This window comes from Anas platyrhynchos, chromosome 14 (genome assembly GCF_047663525.1).
Source record: "Anas platyrhynchos isolate ZD024472 breed Pekin duck chromosome 14, IASCAAS_PekinDuck_T2T, whole genome shotgun sequence".
Taxonomy (NCBI): domain Eukaryota; kingdom Metazoa; phylum Chordata; class Aves; order Anseriformes; family Anatidae; genus Anas; species Anas platyrhynchos.
The window spans coordinates 12,176,090-12,192,910 of record NC_092600.1 but is presented as its reverse complement, the minus strand read 5'-3'; the positions used below and the strand labels follow the sequence as shown (position 1 = coordinate 12,192,910).

The 16,821-nt window shown below is 64.9% G+C and overlaps 2 protein-coding genes across 5 annotated transcripts in view; both read left to right on the top strand.

The window, feature by feature from the left end:
- Positions 1 to 7,411, top strand: part of NDUFA2 (NADH:ubiquinone oxidoreductase subunit A2) — a 107,675-nt gene extending 100,264 nt beyond the window's left edge. The window contains exon 3 of the mRNA XM_072023372.1: positions 7,170 to 7,411. Coding sequence (XP_071879473.1) covers positions 7,170 to 7,396 — 227 coding nt within the window. The 3' untranslated portion in view covers positions 7,397 to 7,411. The remainder of the gene's footprint in view (positions 1 to 7,169) is intronic.
- CXXC5 (CXXC finger protein 5) overlaps positions 6,443 to 16,821 on the top strand; it is a 34,117-nt gene continuing 23,738 nt past the window's right edge. Inside the window, exon 1 of one of the 4 annotated variants that reach the window (XM_072023370.1) lies at positions 6,443 to 6,472. The gene's annotated coding sequence lies outside the window, so the exon portion shown is untranslated. Of the gene's footprint in view, positions 6,473 to 6,528; positions 6,684 to 6,871; positions 7,025 to 16,821 lie in introns of those variants that run through there. The other 3 variants (XM_027468412.3, XM_027468410.3, XM_027468411.3) reach the window with 3 other exon arrangements.

Genomic DNA, 16,821 nt, shown 5'->3' with positions numbered 1-16,821 from the left:
ATGGTGATCTGTTCCCATCCAACTCCGGGCTGGCTCTCTGCCGCGCTTTCTTGAGTTGTGTTTGCCCCGGAAGAAATGGAGCTACGACTCCCACGGTGCCCAAAGCAGCTTCGGGCCCAGCTCCACATCACCCTCCGGGGCTCTCGGTGACAGAGGTTTTGGGGGAGCTGCAGAGGTTTCCCCCCTGGGTACAGGAAACCTTTGGGGGAGGGAGCAGCGAGGTGAGGTGGGGTGGTGGGGAGCTGGTCCTGGTGACAAGCCGTGTTCCCAAACAGGCTGCGGAGAGCTTTTGGTGAGGAGGTGCCTCCCAGGCAGCAGGAGCAGCAAGGTGAGTGCACCCCACTGCTGCTGCTCATGGGGAGGCTGCGACCCCTCAGAAGACGCAGACGGGACCCTTGCACATCTCTGTTTGCCTGAGAGTTTGGTGCCACCCTTTCAGTCAAGCTCTGCTATTGAAGGGTCCCTTGAAGATGAAGCAAGGAGAGATGACTTCGAGGTGTCTGAGGAGGTTGAGGAGCAAGCCTGTGATGCAAGGGATGTGTGGATGTTGCTCAGCCCCTATCTCCCTTCCTGGAGGAAGACATATCTGGGCTGAGTGGGTCCTTCTGACATCTCCCAATCCATTACAGGCTGCGGATCAGCGCGGGGTGGCATCACCCTGCATGATGGATGGCATTGAAGAGCTCGGGGGGGGACAGGTTCCTCTCCCCACACAGCCAGATCTGTCAGATCCTTTCAATAGCATTGATCGCAAGTTGCTGCTGATGTCCTTACGGCCAGCGTACGGGAGCACAGAGGAGTGCCCTGGGCCTGGGGCATTTTCCAGCACGCAGGTGGGGCTTCCCTGCTGGGTGGGGAAGGTTCCCCGCAGAGGCAGCCCAGACACCACCTTCCTCCTGTGCCCACTGCAGGCACGCCCGGAGGGATGCTGCTGTGAGCCAGGGCTTGCTCTGAGAGCTTGCCTCCAGCTCATTGCTTCTCCGTGGTCCCCAATAAAACAAAAACATGCCCAGGACGACACCGTGGTTCTCGGGGACTCACACCCCTGAGATCTCCTTCAGCACGGGACCGTGAGGTGCCAAGGCTGCCCTTTCCCAAGGGTTGTCCCCGCTGCTGGCTGCCTGGCCAAGAGCTCAGGGCAGGCGGCAGGGAGGTGGATGTGCTGGGGGAAGGTGGTGCCCTGACTGCCATCCTGGTGAGGGGGAGGCCAGCACGGCTTCTGTGGTTGTTCCTCCACAGCTCCTGACTCAAGCGTGCCCAAATTAGCTCTTGCCATAAGTAACTTCTGATATTTCCCGAGGAAATCATTTCACTTACATATCTTTCTCTAAAATTGCAGTTGCCTTCAACCATCGGTGTTTGCTCGGAGTGCTGCTGCAGGCGGGAGCGATTCAGAATCTGTCCCTGCAGTCCCCGCTGCGGGGGCCCCCCGAGCAGGGAGCCTTCCCTCACCCTTCCCAGGTGCCGGGGCTGAGGGGCGCAGTCCTGCCACGGGACTGGTGCTGAATTTGGTGGTGTGAGGGATGGAAAAAGGGCTGGCCGGGAGAAGAAGTGTGGAAGGATACCGGTGGAAGAGCTTTTCTTCTCTCCGGCGTGTTCTGGATTTCAGCTTCCACCTCGGTCTGAGAACAGACGCTTTTGTGTCGCTGGTGTCCTCCCAGACTTGGCTGCTGAGCGGACGCCTGGGAGAGCCAAAAAAGCCGCAGGCACTGGCAGAGCTGTGCTGCTGCGTCCCAGGACGAGCGTCCCCGTCCTGCCTGAGGGTCACGGGGCTTGCTGCTCCCTTTTGGCCGGCAGGGCTGGGGCACCGGCCTCCGGCCACGTGCAGCGGGAGCCACCGGGAAGGGACCCGGCCGCGTCCCAGCCTGCGCAGGCAGATGGCTTTTGCAGGGCGCTCCGGATGCTGGAGCGAGGCTATTTTGGACCACGTGGGCGTCTGAATTCCAGGCGAATCCCTGCTCTAAAAAACGCCTGCCAGGGTCCCCGGAGGTGGGAACGCTGCGGCTCGAGTGTCCTCGCGGCTCCTCCACTGCCACGCCGTGGGCGTGCTGGCAGCACCGCCCGCTCACCGTGCACCGGTCCCACGCACCGTTGGGCGCTGCGGAAGCACAGCGCATGCTTTTACCCTTCTCCTCCATCCCCTGGGCATCCTGATGCCCCCACGGGCTCCCAGCCCCATGGCACTGCCGCAAGCAGCCGCTCAGCCCACGGAAACCCCTGCGTGGTGCTGGTGGGGGAGGGAGGGAGCTCCTGCCTTGACCCCCCGTTGCGGACCCACGTTGGCCACCAGGCTTCCAGCTCCATCCACCTTCCCAGCGGCAGGGAATGGGCACGGAGCCACCGGCCGCTGCCCTCGCCCCGCAGCGTGGGGCCGAACCTCTCCGCCACCATGCCGCGCACGGCGGGGCGCACGCAGCCGCGCGGGGATGGGAGAGGGCAGAGGGAAGGCGGCTTCCTGCCCTTCTCCCAACTGCCGCCGCGCGTGTTTGCTTTGAGGCCCGGGTCCCTCCTGCCAGGACATTCCCGGGCAACGGCTGCTGCAGTTTGCAAGGAGCCGTGGGACAGCCCCGACCGCAGCCGCCCCGTTCCCGGCTGCGCCGGCCAGCCCTGCGCGCCTGCCCCCAGCTGCGTCCCCCCCTCCCCAGTCCCGTGCTGGGTCCCACGGAGGGGGGGGGGGATCCGGCCAGGGCCATGCTGCAGGAGTTTGTGTCCCCCCCACCCCAGGCCCTTTCTGGGATGGGGTGTCCGGACCCAGCACGTCCCTGGGAGCAGGGGCCAGGACGAGCCGCTGCGGCGAGTGCCCGCCATGTGGGAGACAGCTGGGGTTAAAAATTAACACAGACAGAGCCTCAATTAATGCGCGGCGCGGCTGGCCGAGGGCTACGTGCTGCTCCGGGCATGCAGCTCCGGGGGCCTGAAGCTTCTGCGCCCTGAAAGCCTGGTGCTGGCCTGGGGGGCCTCTGGGCTGGGGGCTTCTGGGCACGGAGGGGCTCGCTCTGAGCTGCAGGTTAACACCCAGAGCCCGCTGGCCGCTTGCTGCCCCATTTTCCTGCAGCACTACGGAGCAAGCTGCTTTCTCCAAAGATGACGGGCTCGCAGCAGCCAGCTGGGGCGGGGGCTCCCCCGGCGCTGCATCCAGAGCAGCTTCGCGGCACTGCATCCCCCTGAGCGCCCCGGTGCTGGGTGATTTTGGGCAGGAACCCATCTCAACAGGCACCGATGGCTGGAGAAATCCGGGCCCCCAGCTCAGGGGTGTTGCCAAGAGGCTCACGGAGAGGCGCTGAGGTCCGCGTCTGTCCGGATTTGGGTCCCCGCAGCCCTGCACCCGCGCTGGGTGGTGGCACGGGGGAGGCGGTGAGCGGGTGCCAGCTCTGTAACCCACTTGGATCACAGCGGCTGGGCTCGGGGTTTTCGGGTCGGGTTTTTTTTGGAACGCGCTTGCGCGCGGGAGGTTGTTGGGACGCATCTTCTCACGCAGCCTTGGCAGCCCTCCAGCCGCTGGAGCCCCGCATCCCGCTGGCATCCTGGGGCCGCTGTACCTGCACGGACCCCGCCGTCCCCTCCCTGCCTGCCCCCTGGCTTTCTGCCCACCCGGCTCCGTCTGCGGCGCTCGGGTGCCGGCCTCAGCTCCCCGCTGTTATGCCAGCAATGCTGCGGCTGCCCGGCCCCGGGCCTCCGCCTGGAGCCACGCAGAGGTCCTGGATTTGCTCAGCAGCCGGGGGAGAGGAGACAGCACAGGGCCTCGCTGCGGGAGCCACGTGCCCTGCGTGGCGGGGCAGGGTTTGGCACCGCTTCTGGCACACACAGGCTGGAGGCAGCGCCGCTGCTTGCACGCCTGCTTTGCGCCCTGTCCCCTCATCCTCCGTCCACTTCCATCACTGCCCTCACCCGTGTGCCCTCCAGCCCCATCCCCCTCAGCCCCCACCCCCATGCTCCTCACCTTCCACCCCCATCCCCCTCCTCGCCCTCTGTCCCGTAGCCCCGGGGGTCACCGTTCCCACCGCCCCTGGCAGGCTGTAGGAGAAGATCTGGGGGCAGGGAGGAGGCCCAGGGGATGCCTGTGCCCAGGGCTCAGTGCCCCAACCTCCTTTCTGCTGTACGGGAAGGCCGGGAATTTCTGCAGAGCAAAGGCAGGTCCGTGTGGATTTAATGGGGTTGTGCGGGGAGCAGCTGCTGGTGCTCAGGACCCGCCTGGCACGTCCCCTGCTCTCACAGCGGGATGTGGGGCAGTGGGTACCAGCACCAGGGATGCTCAGGAGCCCAGGGGGTTGCAGTGCTGCACTCCTGGCTTTGCTCTCTGCCTCCTACGTGGTGCTGAGCAGCTCACGGCTCCGCTCCGTGCCTCAGTTTCCCCTCTCGGGGTTGGTCCCGGTGGGCTGGGCTCCCCCACGGCACCCCACGGGCACCGAGCGCCTTCAGGCAGCCCAGCACGCTTGGAATGACTTCAGCCCCCAGCACAGGTACTTCCCATCGGCTGGAGCTTTCCAAATAAGCCGAGGGTGAGATCATGCTACGGTGTGTGCAAAACCCAGGCGCAGCCGCCGCGGGCCCTGCCACCACCCTGCCTTTGCGAGGGGGACGTCGGCTCCACGGCGGCACTCAAGGTTAGGACAAACTCAGGTCCATAAAAATGGGGAAAAAAAAGGTGAAATAAATGCAACAGAGCCCCAGGAAGTCCACGGCAGCATAGTGGGTGGACGTGTCACCGTGGCCAGGGCGATGTGTCCACCTGCTAAGTGGCTGTGGGGTTTTACGGGCTTTGTAGGTCACTGCTCAGGGTGAGGACAGGGGGACCTGTCCCTCTCCTGTGCCACCAGTGCCACCAGTGCCACCAGCATCCACCAGCCTGGTGTGAGAACTGGAGCACGGGAGAGTCTGGCTGCCTGTGCGAGGACCGGGGTGAGGAGTGGGACGGGTGGCACTGGTCCCTTGTGGGGTCCTTCAGCCGTGGGGCTGGCCCCACAGCCGCACTCGCCCCACAGCTCCTGCTCTCCCCGCTGCAGCACCGGAGAGAGATTTTTTATTTTTTTTTATTTTGGAAGTGCCCGCGCGGGGCTCGAGGCACTCGTGGGGAAGCGAGAGCATCGTCACACCAGCAGCAACCGCATTTGAAAATCCCAGTTGCTAAATATGTGAAACTTGCATAATTAACAAGACGTGGATCAAATACAAACAACGCATTCACAGCGCCTTCACGTTATGGTTCCTACCCCCCGCACCCCCTCGTTGCACCGTCTACATTTTTGTTTCATTTAGAGACTCAGGCGGGGTGGGAAGTGATTTTGTATTCCTGTGAAAAAAAAAAAAAAAAAAAATCAACGGCAACAAAAACGAGTTTCATTTTTGTCAGTGTTTTCTTTTGGAAGGTTTCGGATATTTGCTGGCAACCAAAAAGGCTGCAGGACTGAGGGCTTGTTGCTGTTTGTCCCTGGAAAGCTGCAGTGCTCTCTGCTGAAGAGCGAGTTTTAATGAATTTTTAGCTCCAATTTTTCATTTCCCACCACTCAAAACTGGGAAAGAAATCCCCCAAACTCCGGGCTGCCTGCGTTTTCAGCGGAGGCTTGGTACTCAGCCTCGCTCGAGCGGAGCGGGGACTCATCCTGCAGCCAGCTCCGCCGTGCCAGGGGAAAGAAAAATGATGCAAAAAAAAAAAAAAAAAAAAAAAGTTTTGCAGAAAACTTCTCAGCAGGGTCCAAAGCGGGGAGGTGTTTGTCCCCTCCCTCGAGGTGAGGCATCATTTTTGAAGCCTCGATGCTGTGCGTTCGGGGGAATTTCCAAAGCGTGACCAGCAGTGACTGCGCTGGGGGAATCAGTGGGGCTGGGGGGGGGCCCGGTGCCCCCCCAGGGATGCCCGATGTGCTGCGGGGGGGAGTGGGGTGTCCCAGCCCCTCGTCCCCATGGGCTGGGGGTGGTGGCAGCCTTGGGGGCGCTGGGCTGGGGGTCCCAAGCACTGTCCCTGCAAGCAGCAGGGGTGTTGGGGGCGCTCAGCCCCAAGGGGGGCTGTGCCAGTGGGGGGGGGGCGTGGGATGGGGCACAGCGGGGTGAAATGTCACGGGGTGGGGGGACAGGGGAGCACCCTGGGGTGGCGGTGGCACAGGGTGGGGTGACACCCGTGGGGAGGGATGGGGGGACAGGGCGGGTGGAGGGGAATGAGGGGTGGGGGAGCGCGGTGGGGGGGTGTGGGGGGGGCACCTTTGGGGCAGATCGGGGTGGGGGCGACACCCCCGGGATGCGGGTGGGACACGGCACGGGGACACGCGTGGCGCGACGCTCGGGGTGGGTGACAGCGCGGTGACACCCCGCAGGCGTGGATGGGACACGAGGGACACTGGGGGGGGGGGGTGGCACCGCGTGGTGGTGGGGGGGGGGACACGGACACGAGTGGGGGGGGAGAGAAGGGGACCCCCGTGGGGGCGTGCGGCGGGCGGGGAGCGCTCGGTGCCGAGCGGGGCTGTCGGACCCCGGGGTGCTGGTAGGTGGATGTGGGGGGTGGGTGGGATTTTTGGGGGGGGGGTCTCCGGGCGGCGCGCGCACGGGGCGGCGGGGGGCGCGCGCGTCTCGGCGCGGCGCGGGGCGGTCCGGTCCGGTCCGGGTTTTGCCGGCAGCCGCGGGCAGCGGCCGCGGCAGCGCCGTGCAGCGCGTTTCGGGGGCTGTGCACTCCCAGAGCGAGCGGCGATGTGGAGGTGGGTGTGCGGCGGCGGCGAGGCACCGTGCCCGCCTCGGCTCCCCTCTCGTTACCCCCCCCCCCCCTTCCCTTTCCTTCCCTTCCCTCCTTTTTCCTCCCTTTCCCTCCCTCTCGGCACCACCGGGCAGGTGCTGAGCTCCCCCCCCCCCCTCCCCACTCCTCCCCTCCCCAGCCCCGGGCGGCGCGCCCCCGGTGTGTGTCCCCCCCGCACCCCCCCACCCCGTCCCTTTTCCCTTTTTTTCCCTTTTTCCCTTTTTCCCTTTCCCCGTTGCTGCCCGGAGCAGCAGCGGCGGCGGCTCCGTGCGCCCCAGCCGCGGCTCTCCCCGCGCCCAGCTCCCGGTAGGTGCCGGCCCCCCCCCCCTCCCCGAGGTGAGGAGGAGGAGGAGGAGGAGGAAGGAAGGGAAGGAGGAAGGGAAGGAGGGGGGGGTGCAGCAGCCCCGACGGGCGGCGGCGGCGGAGTTGGGGGAAAAAGTCTCGGGAAAAAAGTTTGGCGGGGGGCGGCGGGGCCGGGGGGCGGCGCGGCTGCTGCGCCTCTCCCCGCACGGCTCCGCAGCGCTCGGTGCCGCGGTGGGGCTCGGGGCTGGCCGCCTGCCCGCACCTCGGGGGGGTGGGGGGGGCCCGGCCCCGCCGGTGGCTGCGGCCGCTGCTGCTCGAGCGGCGCCCGGGCGGCCCCGCCGCCCTCCCCGGGCTTCCCCGGCGGCCGCTTCGTAACGAGCAAAGTTTGTGCCGGCTCGGCCGAGCCTCTCTGTGCCTGTTTTCCCCCCCTTCCCTTAAAATCATGCACACCCCTCCCCGGCCCGCCCGGGATGCGCTACCGGGCGGCGCTGCCCCGGTGCCGGCTGGCGGCGAGGCCGCCGGAGACGGGGCCGGGGGTGGGAGCGGGGGCGGAGGACGAGGAAGAGGAGGAGGAGGAAGAAGAAACCGGAGGAAGGAGGGAGGGAAGGAGGAGGAGGAGGAGGAGGAGAGGAGGAGGAGGAGGGGGGGGGGGAGCCCTCCCCGCCGCCCCAAGCATCGCCTCCGCGGCGTGCCCGGCGCGGCCGCCGGTGGTTTCCCGGGTGACAATGGTGGCGGCGGCGGGGCCGGCCGGGGGCGGCGGGGGCGGCGGGCAGCGGGGGGGCGCCCGCTAGCGCCGAGCCGGCTCGGGGCCGCGGCGCCGGCCGCCAGCACCGGGCGCTGGGCACCGAGCGGGGCGCCGGGACCGGGAGCCGGCGGCGGCGGTGGTGGTGGCGGTGCTCGGGGTCCCCCCGCGGCGGGGGTGGAGGTCCGGGGGTGGGGGACACCGGGAGAGGAAAGGAGAGGGGCAGGGTGAGGGGGGGGGGGCGGCGGCGGAGCCTCCGCGCTCGGCTCCCGGTGCTCCGGGGGGGGCTCGGTGCCGCCTGGGCGGCGGGGGCAGCTCCCGGCGGCCGTGGGAGCGGTGCCGGGCGGTGCGGCGGAGCCGTGTGTAACAAGTAACCGAGAAGTTTTTTTTTTATTATTTTATTTTTTTATTATTTTTTTTCTTCTTCCCCTCGCAAAGTAAAAAAAAAAAATTTTTTTTTTCTTTTTTCTTTTTTTTTTTTTCCCACTTCGCTGCCGGATCTGTAATATGCAATTCATAAAGCTCCGCTCCCCCTGCGTTTGATGTGAGGGCACTGAACATACACTAAGAATAAAAGATTAAATGGAAGCAGACGAATCGCAGTGTACAATGTGTAATATATCTAATACGCATCCAGAGCGGGTGCTGCCAGCTGTAAAGCGATAGTGGATTTTGTGAATGATGACTGAATGTTGTGATTATTGTACGAAACTCCGCTGAGTCGGAGCCAGGCAGGCCCCACGGGTGAACTGCTGCTTTTTTTTTTTTTTTTCTCCCCTTTTATTTTTATTATTACTATTTTTTTTTTTTATCCTCGCAGCGAGGTTGCATCCAGCCCGTCGGAGCCGTCCCTTCTTATTGCGGGGCCCTTGTTTGGTTTGGGTCATTTCGTTCTTTGCTCAGATGATTGATCGGGAGAAGAGGGCAGGGAGTGTGGGGATGGGGGGGGTTGGGGGCAGCAGCCCCTCCCGCCCGGCGTCCCGCACATAAACAAAGCTGCGCACACATCCTGCGATAAGGGATATCACATGTGTGCCGCGCCGCGCCGGGCCTGACCCTGGCCTGCCAACCTTTACTCCCGGGTCAGCTCCCTCGCAGCCGACGGGGGGGCTCACGTGCCCAGGCGGCCCCAAGCAGGCTGGGGGGCTGCGGTCCCGTGCCCCCCCCTAACCCCTTAGGGGTGCCGTCCATCCGTCCGTCCGGCTGTGGATACCTGGGGCCGTGTCCTCCCCGGCCCTGCGTGGCGGAAGTTTTGCTTCTCGGGAAGCGGGGCCCTGCTGTGTCAGCAGCCCCTTTGTGGCGGCTTTGTCCGCTCCTCCGGCCCCAACGCGTCGCGGCCGCCGGCCCCGGCTGCACCTGGGCCTTGCTCGTGCGGCCGCCGGCCTGCCCCGGGGGTGTCACGGGTCCCTGGCACGGCGCCTCGTGGCTGGGGGTGCCGAGAGCAGCCACCAGCAGCGTCCCCAGCGCCGTCCCCTTGGGCCCCAGTGGTGCCCAAGGGGGTTTCGGGGCCTTTCATGCCAGTCCCGGCCGCGCTCGCTGCCATTGCTTGTTGGCACGGAGCAGGGGGCAGTGGGGCAGGCCGAGGTGCTCGCCCCCCCGGGGTGGTGGTCAGCGGGAGGGCAGGGCCGGCTCTCCTCGCAGGGCCGGGTTGGCAGGCGTGGGAGCCCTTCCCCATCTGCTCCTCCATCTGTGGGAACCCTCTTCTTAAAAATTTCCGCCCCGAGCAACTTGCCACATACACCCCGCACCCCCGAGGAAAGGCAAAAACACGGCGTGAAGCCCCAAACTGGGTGGCCAAGAGCTCCTGCCCACAAGGATTCAAGTGTGTTGTGGCACCGTGTGGCACGAGCCCGGGCCACAAGCAGAGGCCACCACGTCCCCTGCCAGCCGTGCCCCACACCAGGCCGGGCAGCCCCACGGTCGCGCTGGGGACACGGGGGCTGGCGCTGGGTGGCGCGGGGAGGGCCGGCAGCTGCCGTGCCCTGACCTCGGGGCGGGTGTTGGGGGGGGACGGGGACGCGCCGGCGGGTGACAACAAAAGCAAAGTAACAAAGGGCCTGCCGGCCGCGCGCACAACTTCGTCCCGGCCTCCTGGCCTCCCGCGGAGGGTGCTGGAGCCTCGCAGGGCCGCCCGGGCAGAGCGGGGCAACGCTTGGGGGGCTTCTCCTCATGGCATGAGGGGGTCGGGGGGGCTCTGTCCCAGCTGGTTGGTGCTGGCAGGGTGCTCGTGGCTTGACGCCGTGGCTCGGTGAGGGCCGTGGGGCTGTGTCATGGGCCAGTGGGGTTACACCGCCTCGGTGGGGAAAAAAACGCAGGAGGTGTCCGAGGCGTTGAGCCGAGTCGTCCTTGATGTGGATTTTGTGGCAGGGCGAGTGTGGCGCTGCCGTGGGCATCCTTGCCCAGCTGGGGGGCTCGGGTCCCCCCGCTGCTCCCCGAGGTGTGAAGTGGGTCAGCGGAGGAGGGGTTCGTGGGCGCCGTGCTCCGAAATTCAGCCTCCCTAACAAAGGAGGGGAGAAGCAGCGGGGCCGAAGGGGTGCCGGTGTGGTGTGAGGGGCAGGGCCGTGCCCGGTGCCCACCTGGCCCTGAGGCTGCGTTTGGGGCCCGCCGGGGCTGTGGGCAGGTGCGGGCTGAGCGCAGGTGCCGCTCGCTGTTGTCCTGGGCCACGGGGACGTTGCACAACTTCCATCAGCCTGCCCTCCCCAGACGTGTCCGCTCGCCCTCCCGCCCACCCCAGCTCCTGTTTCGGGGGCAGGAGGGAGAGGGTTGTGCAAGGGGCTGGATCCGGGGCTGCCGCTCCTTGTGCTGCCCTCATGGCTCCTGCTCCTGCTCGTGGGCAGCCCTGGGCTCCTTGCTGCTCACCGGTGCGGGCTGCCCCGTCCTGGCTGCCTGCCTGCCATCCCGCGCGGAGCAGCCGCGGCTGGGCGGGTGCTGCTGGGGCCGGATCCGGCCCCGTTTGTCCCAATCCTGCACCCCCCCTCCGCAGAGGCACCCCCAGGGAGCTTCTCAGCAGGGCTGCTCCAGCCCCGTCTCCCACCGCTGCTGCTCCTCTCTTGCCCCGGTGGCACGTTTGTTTTCCTAAACCCTGGGTGTAGGAACAACCTCTTGATTAAGTGTATTAATAGTTAAACTTTCAGCTCATAGCTTAAACTCACCAGACCACGAAAAGCCTCCGTCCTTTACTCATGCTCTGTTGCTCAACTAAAATATTGCACTCAAAGGTTTTTTTTTTTTCTTTTTTTTTTTTCTTTTTTTCTTTTTCCTTTTCCCCTGACTCAACTTTGTCTCCTGGGAACGTGGGGGCCGTTCAGGGGCTCCTCAACGCCCTGGCCAGGGGTGGTCCCAGCTGCCCCCCACGTCCCGTGCTGTTTGCTGCTCCAGGTGCAGAGCTCTGCCCTGAGCGCTTGCCATGCGTGCCTTTGGCCATGGGAGGTGGCCTGGTGTCACCCCGGGCTGGAGCTGTTCTCCTGGGGATGTGTGTCCAGCTGTGCCCTGCACGGAGGGCAGAGCGCGCCGGGTGTGGGTTGGCACAGGTTGGGCTGTGTTGGGTGGGGAAGGGGGCGAAGGGGAGGCTGTGGGGCAGCAGGGGCACAAGGGGAGAGGTCGGGTGTGCACCCTGGGAGAGCTGCAGTGAGGGTCAGGCAGCTGGACGGGGTGACCCAGCCCCAAATATGTGTGTTTCACCATGGAAAATGGGCCTCAGGTGTCTGAAGATGGAGTTGGAGTTCATGTCCATCAGCATCTGTGGTGTGGATGTGGCGCAGAGCAGGCCCTTGCTCTGCCCCACGCTCCCTCCTTTTGGGGTGCCACAGAGCTGGAGATGTGCCGTGGTGCTGCAGTTTGGGGTGGTTTCCTCCTGCTTTCTTTCTCCTGGTGGCTTGGAAGCAGGTGGAGGGCACCGCACGGTCTGGGATGACACTCGTTGCTGTGCACGGGTGGCAGCCTGTTATTATAGGAATAAAAGGATTTTTAAGGTCACGTTTTTTTTTAACAGGCAGGATAAAGGCGGGAGAATCCCTGTGTTTTGTAGGAGTGCTGGGCTCGAATGCACACTCAGCGGCCACGCTCGGTGTGTGCGGGCCCCCAGCCGGCTCTGCCGCCCTGGCTGCTGCTGGGTCACTCCCAGCCCGGTGTGTCACGGACCAGCAGCCGGCACGACCCCGCAGGCTCCTGCTCCTGGTGTCCCTGGCATGCTTACTCCTGCTGGTGTGGGCGGATGTGCCTCCCTTGAGGAGCTCGGCCATCTGCTTGGTGGCCTCTCCTGTCCCACTCCCCCAGCGAGGTGTCACCAGCCCCATCCTCTGCGCAGAACCAGCCCTGGGGGCACCCACGCCATCACAGAATGGGAAAGGGATGTGGGTAATGGCCCTGCTGGATCCACCTTACAAGGCTTGGCTTGCAGTCCCTGCTCTTGCCTTGGGATCTGAGGATCTGGCTCCGTTTCCCCTTGCTCGAATGGTTTAGCTTGTACCAGAGGATCTTCCACAGCCTAACTTGGGCATCCGTTGTGCCGGCAGGACGCAGACCTTCACAGAGTGATGCCTGTGGAGAGCTGGCCCAGCCATGGGACGGTTCGTGTTGGCTTTGTCCCTACAGCTGATGGCAAAGAAAGGAGATGCCACCTCCTGACTTCCCAAGCGGGATGCGCTTGGTGCTCCGGCTCGGAGAGCTGAGAGCTGGGAAGGGCTGGGCTCGTTGGCTCTCTCCATCATCAAAAGCACGACACAGGTCTTCAACGGGAGCCTGGTGTGGGTGATAACCATGCCCTGCGCTGTGTTGTAAACTTGGTTTTTCACTTCTGGGTTGCCAGATCAGGTTCCTTCCGAGGGCCTGAGAGCCACCTGTAGGGCACTGGGTCCTGCAGGTACCAGCAGGGGCTCCAGGAGCGGCTCCTTGCCTGCTCTGCAGCCAGGCTGCCGGGCAGAGCAGGGCCCATAAGAGCCATCCGATGCTGGTGTGAGTTTGCTCGGCAATGTCTGTGTTCTGGGGACGGCTCAGGCCTGAGCAAGGTGTGGATTTGTGCCTCAGGAGCACGAGGCTGGGGATGCTGGCCTCCAGCTTCCTTTGCCTCTGCTGCCTTTGGTCATCTCTTGATTTCCTGGCGTCTGCCTGCAGCGTGAGGGCAGCCCCGGTCTCGCCCAGCACCGGGACGTGATGGATGTCTCATTTTTGCCTTTGCAGTCCCGCCTTGAGTTCTTGTCTCCACTCCAGCTCTTTGTAGGGATGTCTGGGCAATATCCATCTCCCACAGTCTTCCTTTCGAGAGTCCGTCTGCGCCCAAACGAGCAACACAGCTCCATCCATTCTGACCCCAGGTGGTCTCTTGCCATCCTGTGGGCCTCGGGGTCATTAATTCTCACTTGTTTTTTGCCGGGACCTGCTCTTGTGGCTTTTGTGCCTCTTTCTCTTCCTCAGAACTCCATGAGAAAAGCTGTTTGCAGTCCAGAGCCTGGAGCCTGTCGCTTGAGCATCTCAAAGGCCGTGGCTCTGGATGATCCCGAACATCGGCTCTCGTTTCCACCGCCCACAGGGGCCGAGTGTCCCTCAGGCTGTCCCTGTGCTCTCCAGGCTCTTCATCCCTCAGCCCACTTGCTGGTCGGAGGCAGGCTCTGGAGCTGGACGGCGGCTACCGAGGGGCTCGAGACCCTCTGACAGCGGTGCAAAGCGTGGGGCAGACCCATGGGAGCTCCCCACAGCAGTGCAGGGCTCTCTCTTTCTGCTCGGCTGGAGATTTGAGTCCACGGCGAGGGCGAGTGCCAGAGCTGTGCCCTCAGGTGTTGCATGGGGGTTGCGTGTGGCCTTGTCTCCTCTCCAGCTTCAGCAGCCCCCGGCAGGCAGAGCCCTTGCCTGTGCCACCCCTTTGCCCCCGTACACCTCGTCCTCCTTGGGCTGTGCCGCTCTGTGCCGCCTGCCAGCTGGGACCTGGCACGGTGCTCTCCCCCCCCCAGCCACTCTGTGCCACCAGCGCTGTCACCCCTGCTGCTGGCCCCGCTGCACCTCCCGTCCCCGTGCCGTGCCTGGCTCCCCCGTGCTGCTGCCGGGGACTTTTCCCCCAGTTTCTGTAACCTCTGCGAGCGAGCGGCCGAGGATCGCTGACTCCGGGGAGCGCTCGTCTTGCCCTCTGCTTTACCTTCTTCATCTCCCTAATCTGATGACCGGAGGTATGCGAAGCATTTCAAATATGGCCTCATTCGCTGGCTCCGGACAGAGCACGCAAGAGGCGTTTCTTCACACTCCTATTCCAGCCTGCTCTGCCGCTCCTGTTCCCTCCTCCCCTGGGCATCCCGCTGCGGCGTGCCCATGCCGTGGGGCACACCGTGGGGCACGCCGTGGGGCCCGGCAGGGCTGGTGGCTGTGGGGCCCATCGCATGCGCCTGGCTCGGGGTGGGGGGGCCACCGGCCCCCTGTGTGCTTTACAGGTCGGATTTGGGGTGTGCTGGAAGCTGTGGGCAGAGGCACGCCAGCACCCGGCTCTCCGCGAGCATCCTTTGCAGCGTGGGCGTGCGGTGAGCGCGTACCGACCATGGGGACCAGGACGTCCCCGCTGCCCACAGCCCTGGCACGCGCCCAGGTCCCCTGCAGCGCTCCGGCGCGGTGGAAGGGCCAGGAAGGACGCTGTGGGTTGAGCAGGGCTCAAACCAGGGAGGTGTCCCGGGGATGGGGGCTCTGAGCAGCGCTGTGGCAGCCTCAGGTGGGGCCAGGGCCCGTCCTCCACCCACCTCAGTGGGAGCGATGAGGCCACGGAGCACAGACCCAGCACAGGGTGGGAGGTTTGGGTGTGCTTGGGTGCTGCTGCTGGCCTGGTACCACTTGGCACGGGCTGGCATGGAGCTGTGGGGTGGGGGACGGGGGTGCTGGCCACGGGGGACTTGAGGAGTCCACCGGGTGCCCCCAGGATCCCCAAAAGGAGGCGGTGACCCCTGAGAAGTTGGTGTGGGTTCTGCACCTCCTGGCCCTGTGAGGAGCCGTGGGTGCACGGCTGAATCGAGGCGCCCTTGCTCACCTCGGTGGCTCCCATCAGATTGGTTTGGGTGCGTGCAGGGCGCTTGCCCCTTTCTGAAAGTGTTGATTAAATCAGTGCTCGGCCAGAAAGAGGATGCAGGGAGGACGCTTTTCCTCCCACAGGCAGGGGAAGTGACCCGGGAGGTGGGGGGCAGAAGGGGGACAAGGGCAGCTGGGGCACGGGGGCCCTGCAGAAAGCATCTCCGGTGGGGTTTTGCAATCTGTCCGGGCTCTGCCTTGCTGTGGGAGGGGGAGGCAGCGGTGCAGAGGTGCTGGGGAGGGGGCTGTGTGTCACGGGGAGGTCCTGAGGGCCTGGGGGGGGGGTGTGGGGAGGTCAGCTGTGCCGAGCTGTGCTGTGCCAAGCTGTGCAGAGCCGAGCCGAGCCGCGGGAGGAGGCAGTGGGAGTCTGTCAGCGGCTCCCAGCTCAGCTGAAGTTGCTATTTAAAGCTGGGGCAGGAAAATAAATGCAGAAGATGAGAAGGGGGAGGTTTGGGGAAGGGCCCTGCGTCCCTCTCTGCCTGTGGGAGCGCCGGGGCGCGGGCGGGCTCCGGCTGACCCCAACCTCCCCGCGCCCCACGGCCCTTGGGGACAGCTGCTGGAGCCTCGTCCCCGAGGTGGGGGGGGGGGGGGGGCTGGTGTGACACTGTGGGGGGAGGTCTGGGAGCAGCGCGAGGCATTGGTGCCGTAATGCATCAGGACAGCTCGCAAATTCCAGCAAGGTGCTGTCTGCGGCCGAGTGTGCGCTGCCTCGCGTCCGAGAGGGCCACGCTGCCACAACAAGTTAGGTCACGGGGAGGGGGGGGGGGGGGGACCCTGCTGCCTGCCCTGTGCTGCTGATCCCAAAAGGCTCCAGGAGCCGGTGCCTGTGGCACCCTGGGCTTGGAGCCCCCCACGCCTTGTCCCCGAGCTCAGCTCCTGTCCCCGTGGCCGGGTAACATCTGGCTGCCACCGACGGCTCCGCTCCCCTCCGGCGCTGCTGAGCTTCCCGGCGCGGAGCTCCCCATCTCGGGGCGTGCTGGTCCCCGGCAGGACTGCGCTAGCTCGCTGCCAGACTGACACCGTTTGGCTCGGGAGAAGCTGTGTGTTCGCACATGGGCGCTTCCAAAGCGAGCAGCTGGGTATGTGTGCGGAGGAGGAAGGAAGGAAAGGGGGAAAGCCAGCCGTCAGGGCGTTTCTATTGATGAGTTTGTTTTATCACGTAGGTGTCGAAATACTTTGCAAAGAGAGCAACTGAGCAATGTTTGGGCCTGGCCTTTAGCAGAGGCGTGCCGGGAGGGGAGGGAAGGGGCTGGGGCTGTGGCATGGCCCAGGGGCAGCACGGAGCAGGGCAGGAGGCCGTGGGGGGAAGGAGCCGGCTGAGGAGCAGAGCACGGTGCTGGGCAGGGCGCTCCTGGGGGTCCCAGGGGACCTCTGCAGAGGCTGGCCTTGCACCCAGCCCTTCCTAAGAGGCAGGTGGTCACCCCGCCTCGAAACCCTTGAGCCCCCAGGGGCTGAGGGGAGGGCTGTAGGTTTTCCATCCATCCATCGGGGGTGTCCAGATCTGCCTCGCGCCGCTCGGCTTCTCCCCTTGCCAGCGTCGGGTTTTGTTTCCTTAAATAAAGAGCCCTTAAAAAACGCTCATTAGCCGTCTTAATGGGAAAACTGGAGTCACCTTGAATGCAAAAGCAGCGGTGCGGTCGCTCCCTGTGCTGGGCTGCGGGTGCTGGACGCCGGCTCCCTCCCCGGTGCCCGGCCCTGCAGGCAGCAGCAGCACCTCCCCGAGGCGCCCAGCCCCTGCGAGGACAGGACGGGGCCTTTTTATTTGCAAAGGCGTCAGGGGATTAGTGGGAGGATTAGTAAATATGACCCCAGGTAAAGATTAAGACAAAAAAAAAAAAAAAGATGTTTTTTTTTTCCCCCGTGCTGATGCAGCGTGAAGATTAAAATGGGATGGGTTGGTGTACTGGTGGAGGGGGGCTTTTGGCACGAGGGATGGCGGGGGCAGGTGACTGGGGGTACTGGTGCCAGCACCAAGCTCCCCCCTGGGGTCTGGGGGTGCTGGGTGTGAGCTGGGAGGGGG